The sequence below is a fragment of the Gopherus evgoodei genome, chromosome 1 (genome assembly GCF_007399415.2).
Source record: "Gopherus evgoodei ecotype Sinaloan lineage chromosome 1, rGopEvg1_v1.p, whole genome shotgun sequence".
Taxonomy (NCBI): domain Eukaryota; kingdom Metazoa; phylum Chordata; order Testudines; family Testudinidae; genus Gopherus; species Gopherus evgoodei.
This window is the reverse complement of record NC_044322.1, coordinates 118,702,926-118,717,503: the sequence shown is the minus strand read 5'-3', so window position 1 is coordinate 118,717,503 and position 14,578 is coordinate 118,702,926. Positions and strand designations below refer to the sequence as shown.

Below are 14,578 nucleotides of genomic sequence, written 5' to 3'. Positions count from 1 at the left end.
GGTGGGAAAGAGGGCAAAAGTGGCATTAAGCACAGCTTGGAGGCAGCCCAGGATTGGGGTCAAGATCTCCAGGATTTCTGAGATAATTAAACTGAAAAGGAGAGTAAATATTTAGGAACAATGATGCAAACAGATTCTATAGGCTATCGATGATTTAGCTGACTGGTCCTGTAGATGGCAAAAGGGGGTCAGTGTCTAAAATATAAAATAATTAGTCTGAGACAGAGGAACCACTCCAAGGAAGATGTGCTAAATGGAGCTATCTTCCAGCACACTGATAAGGAAAAAGGGGCAACAGAATAATAGTCATTGAAACCATTAATGCACTGCACACTAAAAAGTAAAAAGGTAAACATGATATTAGGTGGTGTAAGCAGAGAAATAGATCATACAAAACAAAAAGGCAATATTGTAATATTCCATTGCATGGTACTTAGTATTCTAGAAGCTAACGTTCACAATACCAGTTGCTAAGCCATAGGAAAGGTATTATTAGCTTGAAGATGTTGTGCCATGGGGAGAAAAAGATGCCAGGTCTGTGGAAGTAGGCAGGAATTAACAACAATCCCCTCCCCCCCCAAATGTATTATGTTTTTATACCCTGCATTCCTTGACTAGCATACACCTTCTTATCCCTATCTCCATTTGCCATGGAAGATATAGATCCATATGCCTATTTTCTACCATTTGCAGAAACAGCTACCCTGTCCCATGTTTCCATGACTCCAAATCCCATCCTTAATTGAGACTCATCTCTTCTTCCTTAACTCAATGGTTTACTGTGACTCCTAAACCCTAACTTTTTCTCCTAAAACACATAAATCCTACTCCTTGAACCCAACAATTCCTTGTACTCAATTACTGTTCCCAAAACATCCTCTTTGTCCCTTATTTCACCTTGCCCTAATCTCTCTACATACTGTACATTAAACTGCCTAGACATGCAAGAAAAGTAATTAACTTGGACGTGTTTCGGGATCCCTTGTATGAAATACACTAATCAAAAAGAAATTGTATAAATATGGTAAACAACTTTAATCCATGAGCTGAATCTTCTTATCACCCAGCTGTTTTATTCAAAATTGGTGAAATATTAGTTTATCTAATATAAATATCAAAAGGGTGTGACTTGTTTATAGTTTGCAGCATGTTTTAAAATACAGACACTTAGGCTATGTCTACACTATGAGCTAGGGGTGTGATTTTGAGTTGCATCAACATACTCGCACTCACTCTCATTGAACATGTGCACTAAAAACAGCTGTGTGGCTGCAGTAGCAGGGGCAGCGGCGGCATGCACTAGCTGCCCCAAGTACATACCCATGGGGTCCAGGCAGGTTTGTATTCTGGGCGGCTAGTTCATGCTGCTGCTCACTGCTGTCTGTGCTATTGTGGCGACACTACTATTTTTAGTGCTCTAGCTCAGTGTTTCTCAACCTTTTTGATACCAGGACTGGCTTGCTGCCTTTCTAAACTGTGTCAGGGAGATCTCAGGAACTGGCGCTGGTCCATAGACCGGATGTTGAGAAAAACTGTTCCAGTTCAGTGGTTTTCAACCTTTTCCATGTACAGACCCCTAAAAAATTTCAAATGGAAGCGCAGACCCTTTGGAAATCTTAGACATAGACTATGGACCCTAGGGTGTCTGCAGATGATAGGTTGAAAACCACTGTTCTAGCTCAATAAGAGTTAGCATTACTATGTCTGTATGAAGTGGGAATCACACCCCTAGCTCCAAGTGTAGATGTAGCTAAACTAATGAGAAATTAAAAGCAGTGAGATCAACCTTTTCACACCTGGGAACCTAAAGTTATGCACCTAAATTAATGTACCAACATGTAAGTGGCCAGGGTTCTAGAAGTACTGGGCACCTGCAAATCCCATTGACTTCAATGGCAGATGAAGGAGCTGAGCACCTTTGGAAAATCAGACCATTTTTATTTTTGGTGCTAGATATAGATTTAGGACCCTTACTTTGGACACCCAGGTTTGAAGATTTTGACCTGAGTCTTTAATGCAGAATTCTCTTTTATTTAAAAAACAGACATCCAAAAATATTTCCGCATTAAATCAAGCTAATAAATCAAGAGCAGTGTAGCAAATTTCCACTAAATACAGTAGTTAAAACAAACAATCTGGCACGAAACAAGCACATCTGGTATTCCATTTACAGTACTTTAGATTATTTTGATAACCTCTACACATATTTTAAAAAGTAATAGCGTAATATTACTTGAATCAATCATTCTTGGTATTAAACATTCTACAAATTACATTTGAATTCAGTAGCTCATACCTGATCATTCTCTTCTTCATCACTACTTAACTTGAGGTCATCTTCTAGCATTCTGGAGAAAAAAATAATAGAAAAAGTATATTTTAATTACCCAAATAATTAGACATGAAGTATTATATTTGTTGCCAATTAGCTTGTTAACTCGTTGATGACTATTAATACTTGAGGAAACCAACTGATTACTACAGTAGCAATAGATTTTGAGAAGATTACAGTAATTAGAAGCATTACATGACAGATTTTAAATGCTATAAATGAACATTTTTGATGCTGACAGGTGTGCATTCCCCAACAGAGGAAAAGATTAATCCGTTAGGGTTAGAACTTACAAAGAGCTTTCTAGTAGATATTTACACTGGCAGTGTTGTGACATCAAATAAGACTGACCTCATGTTTCTGAAAGGCCATTTTTTTGCTGAATTACAGGCTTGAAGCAATGCTGGCTTATCGATCAAAATAATTAAAACAATACTATAATGCCACAATGCTCAGAAAAAATTTGTCTGTATCATTTGAAAATATACAAGAACTCACCTTTTCTAATGGGGATTTCGCCCCTTTTCCCCAAACCACCACCAAAATATTTAAATTTGTGTGCAAAAAAAGGAGCTTGTTTTCAACCTCTTAGAATTTTTTTGCAACCGAGAGTTAAATAGCTAGCAGTTAAAGGAATTTAGGAGGTGTGAAGATTTTCCCCACTATTTGAAAGGTCTCCAGTGAAGGGATCCTACTCTTCAAAAAAAAAAATGTCTAATAATAGTCATGGGAAAAGTAGCAAATTTTTCTTGTAGTCTGGGAAAAGTGAATCTATAATTTAGTCTTGACTCCAAAAGGAAGTTTGGTGAACAATTTAAATGCATTCTGTGATGTGGGTGGTCCTCAGAATGTAAATATATAAAGGAGATGTATGTAATCATCTCAAACCACCTCCTTGTACTTGTGCCTAATCTCATGAGGTGGCTGAAAAACCTAATTCTTAAATGGATAATAGGGTGTATGTTTCACGAGATCACACAGCAGGCAAAGGAACACCATATCCAAAAGGAGTACACACCCTAGCCACCCTTCTATAAGACTTACAGCTAATGGCACCACTAGCAGTTTACCACTGCAGCTACAGAACAAAGAGCATCTCATTGCTGGAGAAATACCTTGGTTTCAGCTTCCAGGTTAATCCATGCTCTTTATAAGGTTGGGAAAGCTGATGCTACCTCCAACTGCAGTAGTGGAAAGTTGGACTGTAAAGGGTAACTCCTACTATCCCACAGTCTAATTAACCCTGTTGCTGTTTTTTCTGGATTTACTGCTACTTATTCAAAGCTTCTTTCTCTGTGGTAGAGATTCAAACTGAACTGCCAGCTTCAGCAAAATCTGGCTGCAAACTGAGGCCATGTCTACCCTACAGTTTCTTGACAAAACAGTGGAGGTGTATACGCTGCAATGCTCCTCCTGCTGATTTAACTCTCTTACTACGCCAACACAATAAAACCACCTGGACGAGGGTTATACAGTTTTTTGCGACGAAGTTAGAATGAGGCAGTGCCGGTGTAGACACTGTGTTGCTTACAGCACCCTAAATGGCTTCTAGGAGGTGTCCCACAATGCCCATCATGACCGCTCTGGTCACCACTTTGAATTCTGCTGCTCTGCAGCCAGGTACACAGGCATGCGACCCTCCCCCATTTAAAGCCCCGGGAATGTTTGAAATTCCACTTCCTGCTTGCTCAGCGTGGACAGCTCACATAGCATCTTCCCATGGCAGCTCCCCACACAAATGCACTTTGTACGCCAGAGTTGGTGGATCTGCTGGGTCTGTGTGGAGAGGAGGCTGTGCAGTCATAGCTCTGCTCCAGCTATAGGAACTTCGATACTTAGGGCAGATTGCTCCTGGCATGGAGCTGAATGTGCTTGAGAGGGACACGCAGCAGTGCTGTGCCAAGATCAAGGAGCTGAGGCAGGCATATGAGAAGGTAAGGGAGGCCAATTGTCAGTCTGGTGCGTTGCCCAAGACATGCTGCTTCTACAAGGAGCTGCACATCATGCCTGGTCATAGGCACCAACTTCCCCTCTGCCTGGTGGGTGCGCGATATCCCCCGTTCCTGGCCCCACCCCTGCCCTGCCTCTTCCTGCGCCTGCACCACCCTCACACCATCCCCATTCCACTCCTTCCCCAAAGTCCCCACCCCCCCGCCTTTTCCCACCCCAGCCCCACCCCCATTCCACTTCCATAACCCGCCCCCTGGCCTGCTTCTTCTCTGCCTCCTCCCCTAGCACCACATCCTCACTCCTCCCCCTCCCTCCCGGAAAGTCCTAAGTGCCGCCAAACAGCTGTTAGGCGGTGGAAAGAACTGGGAGGGAGGGGGAGGAGTGGGGACGTGGCGTGCTTGGGTGGGGGGAGGAGAAGGAGGCGAGGAGAGGGGAGCTTGGCTGCTGGTGGTGCGGAGCCCCCGCTGGTTTTTCTCCATGGGTGCTCCAGCCCCAGAGCACCCACGGAGTTGGCACCTATGTCCTCTGTGGCAACCCCACCTCCACTGCCAAGAGCCCATGGATACTCCATGAGTACTGGAGGCAACAGCCAGTGGAGTGAACCCTGAGGACAAAGTGGATGAGGAACTGGAGTTGGAGGAGGATGGAGGACAGGTGACATGATATGTTTTAATCTCTGGAGGGATTTAACCAGTCCCACACTCTGGCTCTGGCATGCTGGATGCAGGAGAAGGGAGCTCCAGTAAGTACTCATTGTGCTGTGATATTGCAGGGAGAAATAAGGTAGAGCTATTTTTGTTTCCAGGGTAAAAGAGGGATAGAAATAACCAACAGTAGCACTGTATGCATCTGTTTCTCACTCCCCTGAGTAGCTAGAGGGGGGGAGAGGGAGAGAGTGGGGACATGTGGAAGAGTTTGTTGATGCACACCGGGATGTCCCAGGAATCCTCCATACTGATCTCTAGGAAACTTTTGTGGAAGTACTCTGCAATCCTTTGCTGCAGATTCCTTGGGAGAGCTGCCTTGTTTCTTCCCCTGCGGAAGGAAACTTTGCTGTGCCAATCAGCAGTTATGTCTGCAGCACACAGGTGAGCAGCATATGGACTTGGTCTGCAGCTGCACTCATGCAGGAGCATCCTTAGTTACCCTCAGGAGCAAGATATCAGCTTCTATTACCCCAACTGTGGAAAACAGTGCCAGTATTCAGAATAGTGTCCCTAAGCACTTGTAATGATTAGTGATCCCCCTGTTAACCTCCCCACACCCATTGTTCCATCTTACCCCCTCCCCCTTGTGTCCAACTCACCATGGTTAGGGCTGTCAATGTGCTGTGTGCTTGACAAGGGAAAGTGAGAAAGTGGTGTATGTAATTTGTAGAATCAAGGCGGTGCATGCACTCACAGTAGTGCCTCTGTCAATTGTTTCTATAGCTTTTGGAGATGTGGCCTTGAGAGTCTCCTCCTGCACACCGGCTGAGGAGCCCAGCTGGATAAGGAAACGTACCAGGAAGAGTAAGGAAGACATGTTCAGGGAAGTGCTACAATTGTCTGATGCTGCTGATAGCCTCTCTCCAAGCTCTCTGCTCGCATCAGTGAAAAACTGCAAATGGATAGCCAGAAGAGGAAACAGGGGAAGAAGCAGATGATACAGCTTCTCGAGAAGCAAACGGACATGCTGAGGTCCCTGATTGCAGGCAGAACACATCTGTGCTCACTTCCCTCTGCAACCCATTCAGAACAGCCTTCCATTCCCTCCCCAAAGTCTCTCCCCCCACCACATTCCTCACATGTTCCTGGCCCACGACAGTACCCCAGGCACTCCACCCTCAGACGCATGTTTCACAATGACAGCTGGACATATACCCAGCTATGACAACCTCATTAAAAAGTACTCTTCATTGTAATGTCCCTTCTAGGTAATAGAAATGTTTGTATTGTTGTTCAATAAAAATGAACTTATGGAAAGAAAACAAATCTTTATTGGTCTCCTACACATCATGGTTGCTTCTGAAATTCATATACAGTGGCAATAGTAGCATTTGCAGACACTTAATGCACACTCAGTGATTATTACAAGGGTCATACTACAGTGCAGGAAAGCAATGATTGGCTCAATGCATTATAGATAAGGCTGCGAGTTTGTCACGGATTCCGTGACTTTCCGTGACTTCTGCAGCAGCTGGTGTGCCTGGTTCAGGGGCAGCTCAGGCAGCCCCTAAACCAGATGCTCCAGATGCTGGTGGGGCAGTTCCCATCCCAGCAGCAGAGCATGGGTGTGGGAGGGGGCAGGGGATTGAGGCAGGGGAGGTGGTGAGGTGAGCTCTGGGCAGGCTTACCTGGGGGGTTCCCCGGAAGCGGTGACATCCCCCTTGCTCAGCTGCTAGGCAGAGGTGTGGCCAGGCAGCTCTGCATGCTGCCTCCACCCAGGGCACTGCCCCTGCAGCTCCCAGCAGGGGTCCCACGCCACATACCGCTGCCTGCCTCCCTACGCCAGCACCTGGGCCACCCTCCCCCAGCACCTGCGGGGGCCCTGGGCAGCCCTCTCCTCCCAGGTTTCAGTCATGAGTATTTTTAGTAAAATTCACGAACAGGTCACGGACCATGAATTTTTGTTTACTGCCCGGGACCTGTCCGTGACTTTTACTAAAAATACCCATGACTAAAAGGTAGCCTTAATTATAGAAAGACACATTACTGGGCCTCACTGTCAAAATGCTCCTTCAAAGCCTCCCTGATTCAAACAGGACCCCCACTGAATTCCTCTAATAACCCTTGTGTCTGGCTGCTCATAAGCAGCCACCAGCCGATCCACCTCAAGGCTCCACCCCTGCGGAAACTTTCCCCCCTTATGTTCACAAATGTTATGCAGAGCACATCAGGCTGCTATGACCTTGGGAATATTTTCCTCACTGAGGTCTAACCTGCCAAAAAGGCAGCACCAGTGACCCTTTAATCTGCCAAAGGCACATTCCATGGTCATTTTGCATCTGCTGAGCCTGTTGTTGAAGTGCTCCTTGCTGCTGTCAAGGTTTCTGATGTCAGGCTTCATGAGTCACAGGAGCAAGGGGTAGGCAGGGTCTCCCAGGATCACACTTGGCATTTCCACATTCCCAATTACAATCTTTTGGTCTGGAAAGAAAGTCCCTGCATGTAGATTTCTACACAGGTCAGTATTCCTGAAGAGGTGTGTGTCTTGAATCTTTGCTGACCATCCCGCATTGATGTCGATAAAATGACCCCAGTGATCCACCAGTGCTTGCAGTACCATAGAAAAGTAGACCTTTCTGTTGATATATTCCATTGCAAGGTGGTCTGGGGCCAAAATTGGGATATTGGGATACCACCACGCCGCAACTAGTGAATCCCATTGCTGCAAAGCCATATACTATTTCCCACACATTGCCTAGAGTCATGGTCCTTCATAACAGGAGACAATTTATGGCCCTGCACACTTGCATCACTGCAACCCCCACGGTGGACTTTCCAGCTCCAAATTGATTCACGACTGATTGGTTGCAGTCTGGAGTTGCCAGCTTCTACATAGCAATCACCATTCGATTCTCCACTCTGAGGGCACCTCCCATTTTGGTGTCCTTGCATTGGAGGGTGTGGGCAAGTTCCAAATACAGTTCCAGGAAGGTGGCTTTGCACATCCAAAAGTTCTTCAGATACTACTCATCATCCCATACCCACATCACGATGCAATCCCACAACTCGGTGCTTGTTTCTCGAGCTCAGTACAGACGGTCCACTGTGTGCAGCTGCTCCGTGAATGCCACCATCAATCTTGACTTGTTACTTTCCATGGCACACAGCAGGGCAAACAACACGGTGCCATTATCAGATTTGCAGCTCATGAAATATTGAAAGATCAAACCCACTGTATTCATAATGCTCATTACAAGATCGGAGACCAATGCAGGATCCATGCTTTCAGACAGAGATTAAAAGTAGTGTGATATATAGTAGGAAGCCCATGGAATGATGGGACAAAGAAAACTGCATCATGGGATACTGAGCCCACCATGATGCACTGCAATCCCTGCCCAGAGTACCCAGTGGGAGAGGGTGGCAAGTTGCATAGTGAGATAGCTTCCCATGGTGCACTGCTCTCTCTGTCGATGCAAGAGCACCAACTGTGGACGTGCTCCACCATCACAAGGTCCGTTGTGTGGTCTTGAACAAGTGGTTTAATTACAGTGGTGGAGGATTGTGGACGTAACTTAAATTGACTTAACCTTGTAGTGCAGACATAACCTCAGACACCCCAATGATAGGTGCTGTATAAGAACTCAGAATAAATAAAGAGACAAGAGTGGCTCCCACTTAAATCAGTGAGAGCTTAATGTGTATACTTTCTTGTTGTATAACCACTCTTCAGTAAAGCCTAGACAGAAATGATAACAGCCAAAATATGAACAGTATAATAGTGATTCCCCAAAGCGCCGTATCTAACATCAACAATACATGGAGAAGGAACAGTCATAAACACTTTAGCAAAAATATTTGCTATCAGTTGATAAATATGTTAACTGATATTTTCTATTTAACAGTATCTCTTAGAACAAAATATCTGGAGTTTGAAATCAAGTTAACAAAGATAATATATTAAAACATGGTATTTTGATGAAATATGCATTCTAAAATACTTAATCAGAATAATATATTTGTTTAATATGTGGGCAAGTGTAATATTTAGGTCATTAACTAATCATTTTCTTGATTTTAAGAGCTTAGGCAAATTATGTGATAGTTAAGTACATTGTCACTTACTAACCTTAACTATTTCCTTAAATGAAGTTATATTATAATATAAACTACCTATGTTTATTATAAAGTAACAACATGTTATTAATATAAAAACTATAGATGAGCATCACACCTCTGTGTGTGTATGTTTGTGTGTGTTAATATTTGTGTGTATGACTCTTATTTGTGTGTACAGCAGTTTTTACAAGAGTATGTGTGGGGTCAAGCTAAAATACAGGAGATATATGTGGGAGTAATTTTATATATGTTTAATGTAACACAAAAGTAACAACATTGACTTATCAAGACTACTTTGTTTGTATGTTTTCTCCATTTTTCCAAGCCTTTTTCTGTTTGTCTTTTTAGGATTTTTGCCCTTCAGGGCAGACACTGTGTCTGCCTATAAGTCTCTACAGCTCTCTGCACATTTTGGGTGCTACTGTAATATAAATAGACAATCAAGTAACATTAGTGATAGGAAAAAACCTTCCTCCACCTGCAGCTTGTTAGAAAACTCTGTCTTTTATTTCTAGAGGAGGATCTGGCCACAGTGGTGCATTTTCCTCCCACCCCCCACCCCGAACCCCTGCCTCCTGACTGGATTACTGTAATTCACCAAATATGAAGTTGAATCAGTGGAAATGCTCCAGCTTGTATAAAATGTGGTTTTTGCCTAGTGAAGAGGATAAGCTATTGTGAGCACTTAATCTCTGTGCTTCAATCTCTCCACTGGTTCCCAATTTACTTCCATTATCATTTCAAAGCCTTGGTCCTGATCTTCAAACCCACGATCCAATCAGGTCCCAGTTTCATCAGTTACTGTATCTCAATCCATGACCAATACTAGACCACTACATTTTTCTTGGACCTTGCAGCTTTCAAACCCAAGGATGTAGTGGAAGAGCCAGAGACGACGCATTTGAAGTTGAGGAGCTTCAGTTGTGGCATTAGATTCCATAGAAGCTCAGATCAACCCAGAGTCTGAACGTGCTTCAAGATCCTTCTTTTTGACAAAACATTTCCAATGTAACTGGCACAATGATAATTTAAAAAAAAATTCCCATGGAGAGCTTCCTTTAAGCAGGGAGGGCAGAAGACAAGAAAAATACATGAAGTCCAAAAGATACCTTACCATTGTGTATTTAATTTATCTGAAAAGTGCTCAGCTATAGATTCAGCAAAGAATGTGCTTAAGTTCATCCTTATTTAGCAAAACACATAAAGTCATGCCTCTGTCCATCCTTACTCAGAATGGTACTTAAGTATTTGCTTAGTGCTTTGACGAATTATTATGGTGAGGGGCAAGAGAGATGGGGGGGAGGGGCGAAGAAATAACAGTACAAGCATAGACATTTCAACCATGTCTATAATTACAAAATCTATTTTCCACCACGCCATTTTCAGTATATACGACATATAGTCCAGTTAGTGATATCACTACTCACATGCCCAGTTGAAGAGACAAGTAAAATAAAACTTTGCGAATGAAGATCAGAAAAAGAAAGTGGTGAACAAAGTGGTTCTCTGGGAAATATAATTTATGGATTTTACACCTGAGGTTCATCTGTGATAAAGCAGTTAGGTTTGAGCATTTAATTATAAATCTGTAGTGGAGTCTGTGCTAGATCATTGAGAACTGCAAGGCTTAAAAGACTCAAGTTAGAGTTTTGCATACTCTGTAATTAAACAATATATCCATTCCTTTTTCTGCAATGAATAACAATGGGTGCAGATATAATTAAATGAAATGAGTAAGGGTTCTGGATATTGAAAAATGCCCAGTCAACCAGCTGCTTCATTTCTACAGTAGCCAGTCAAGTGGTTTCAACTGTGGGTGCCTGTATCACTCAGATGCTATGGTGAGGGAGGGGGACACAGAAGGACTTAGATATAATGAGAAATAGAAACAAAGTGAGTGGAATTATAATAGCTTTCTAAGGGATTTGGACAATCAATTTCCATTAATTTCAATGAGACTTGGATGTCCAAATGTCTAAGGTAGTTTTAAAACTCACCTAAAGTGTATTATCTTTTGTTATTTGAGGGCTGTTTTCTGAGTCACTATCACAGGATGGGAAAGTTCTTTTGTTGACTCAGCCTGTTAGCATGTGTTCGAACTCTGCAGAGAGATGCTGAATAATTCCTGCTGATTCTCTATGGCAGGAGTATCTTATTAACTCCACTATGAACATGAAGTAGGTGGGAGTTGTTCTTGGTCAAAAGGAACTGGGGTCTATGACAGAGAGATTTCTGCAGGGAAACCCTAGGGGTAACCAAACTTAAGGAAAAAGTTTAGGCTGAAGTTTACAGCTTTGCTGCTGCTTTTGGAATAAATTATAAAGCCAAACTTCAGGAAGAGATTACGTTTGGCCTGAATACAGGGCTCACTGTAGGGTAGGAACTTCTTTGGTTTATAGTCTCATCTGTTTTGTCTCTGGCTTTGTGAGAAATTTAAAGATTCATGTTCAGTCCTTTGAATGATCTAGATCAGTTCGAGGTTACTAGTGAGCCTGGTTCTGCATTCATTTAAACTTTGATATAATTCCACTGTGCTTCACTTTGTTACACTTGGTGATGTAAATTGGCATAGATAAGAGAACCAGGGCCAATAGATTTATTTTAAATTCAATTCTGAGGTATTCCCAATTTCTTAACTTAACCTCCCTCCCCAAATCCACTCATTGTTTATTGAAGAGTTAAATGTTCAGAATTACTGGGGTTGTTTTGACTAAACAAGCTACTTTTTGGTTTGTACACAAAAAGACAAGAGAACTGACCCTGATAATTATGAGTATAGCTTATGAGATGAGGGCAATTTTTTGTGTTCTTTTGCTGAATTAGGCCAAAACTGAAGAAATTATTTTTCCAGCATGTGCGCTGTTGGTATTTTCAAGCCTGAGGCTCAAATAACTTTTGAAACTGGAAAGAGAAAATATCGCTACATCTCATTTAAATTATTAGCTCTATTACTTCAGCAGAGAAGCATGAGAATAATTTGCACAGTTTATCGCACAAGTGTATTATATATTGCAACAATCACAAGGAACAATTTGTTTTAAAATGTGAGGCAGAAATTATCACCTTTGTAATCACCGGTGAAAATGTTAATCATTAACACATAATATCATGAAACATACTCAGTTTTATTTTAATGCAAGACAATGTCCCAGCAACTGAATAGATGATAGTATATCCATTTGAATCGAACCACTTCTATCGTTCATTTTCCTTATTTCGGCTTTTTATGTAGCAATGTGATAACAGTAGTGGAAAAATGCTTTTATTTCACTTGGATAATTGAAGAATACCTCAACAAAAATGCCACCTGCCTCAACTGGTGGGGGAATTTGATGGGGCAAGTGGTGAAAGGGGACAGCCCCAGAAGAAAGGGAGGGAGACACTCATTAAGGGACAGTAGGAAGCCCCTCCCCCAAGTGTCTCTGGCACCCAATGACCAGCTGGTGAGAGGGGTGCTGATAGGCCAGGATTTAACCTAGCACAGGGGCCCTGTGGAGCCTTTTTTGGCTCCATTCCAGCAACCCCACCCTACCCACCTGAACTAGGAATGTGAATCCAGCCAGACGGATGCTGCAGGTCTAGCCGATCGCCCATTGGGGTCAGGAAGGAATTTTTTCTTCCCTGGACCAATTGGTAGAGGACCAGGGAGCTTTTTGCCTTCCTTACAGCACCTTCAAGCCACAGTGGGTTAAGTAGGAATGCGCTTAGTACCTATCTGAGGTACGGGGGTGGAGCTGTTTATTCCTCGCAACTTGTGGTGGATTTCCAGTGAGGTTATAAGGATAAAATTAATGATTCCTAGGGTAAAAGACTTGGATTTTGGTGATGGGCCTTGGGATAGGATCGAGGTCAGACCTCATGGCTCTCGCAGTCTGAGGTCCCCATTCCTTTGCACCCTGTGTTCCCCTAGCAGGGGGGAAGGTGCTAGGACTCAAAGAGAACTGAATCCCAGGGGGGGAGGCTGAGGAGATCTTACCCCGAGTTATGAGTTATATGGTGTGGAGCCCTGTAATCCCTGCACTGGAACCAATTAAATGCCTGGTATCAGAGAGTATGGGTTATTGGCAGGTACTACATCTCCGCTGTGCTAAAGTTCAATAAAAGTTGCAGCCTGTCACTTAACTCCATGCATGTGTCTGTCCTCACTTTGCTGCTATGAAGAGGAGGTGTTGAAGGTGAAAATCTGTCAACCGACTGCTCATTCAAGTTTACATTGTTATGTTTATTCAGCTGAAAAAAATCTTAATGGGCCAAATTATCCTATTCCTTTCACCTGTAATACTGAAACTTTATGTCTACTATTTATTTTTTTTCCAAAAATTTCATTCTCTGATACAAGGAGAAGAAAAACAACTCCAGATTGCTGGAAGAAAATCTTTACTGGAAGCACAAACATTTTATAAACTTTGGATCTGTTATCAGAAAAGTGGGAAATCTGCCCTGGCTCAGTAACTCTTACATCAGAAGGCCTTACTCATGCAAACAGTCCTGTTGATGTGCATAGGATTATTTTCACGAGTAAGCAATACTCATGTGAATTAGGGTTACAGGATTGGGACACTAATATCACAAATGTAATTTCAGCCTCTGTTTGTCATTTTAAATTAAATAAGGGGAGAAATTCACTTGATACAAAACATGAGCACTTCATGAGAAACAGATACATGTTTCCTTCCTTTTAGAAAAGGGACACACATATTATTGTTACCACCGTGGTTACCTAAACGTAACAGATGGCCAGGTACAGCTAATGCTCAACTATAACCAAAACAAGCATTTAAAAAGGCTTGTTTGTTAACACAAAATGTAAGAATAGCTGCTTTATAGAGCAACAGTTTTTAATCAATTGGATTCTAATTGCTGAAGTTTTTCACTTTCAAATCTTAAATTACAAATTCTTAATTTAAAAAAAGTTAATTAATTTGTATTTTTTATTCTGTGCAAAACTAAAGTGATAAGACTATGGGTAAGAGAACTGTAAAGAATTAGATCAGTAGGGTAATTTTCAAATTAGAGCTTTTAACAGAGCCTCTAGGATTTTGAAATGTGTTCTCTCTCAAAAATACTGTTTGAATATGAAGCTTAAACTATACAGAAAAAAAACAGCTTGTGCCTAAGTTCCATTATAAAGCCTCACATAGGAAAACATGAATGTATAGAATACTATCACAGCTAATTAAAAATAGAGTGGTCAAGCCAGTAAAAGCAGGTAGATACAGTATTAATGTACTTAATGCTGGAATGAAGTATATATATCAATGTGACATTTAATTATGGAAAGTAGAGTCTAAATGCTTGAAAAAGTGACAGTCTATAGCAAAAATTAGCAATTTCAACAAAAAATAGCTGCTGTAAAAGGAAGGTTTTCTTCTCTTGGATTGAATCCATCTGAGATGTTCTACCTATGTGTTCAAAACCATTTAAACTGGCTAAATGCATTGTGAAATTCTCATCACACTGATGGCATAATTTGAAATGCAAGACAATCCTTGCAGAATAATTCAATGGACATTTTCTCATACCAGTAGAA

At 42.1% G+C, this 14,578-nt stretch overlaps 1 protein-coding gene across 1 annotated transcript in view; it reads right to left on the bottom strand.

Annotated features, from left to right (window-relative positions):
- AFF3 (AF4/FMR2 family member 3) overlaps positions 1–14,578 on the bottom strand; it is a 525,087-nt gene that overhangs the window by 119,235 nt on the left and 391,274 nt on the right. The window contains exon 8 of the mRNA XM_030570361.1: positions 2,297–2,348. Within this exon, the coding sequence (XP_030426221.1) occupies positions 2,297–2,348 (52 nt within the window). The remainder of the gene's footprint in view (positions 1–2,296; positions 2,349–14,578) is intronic.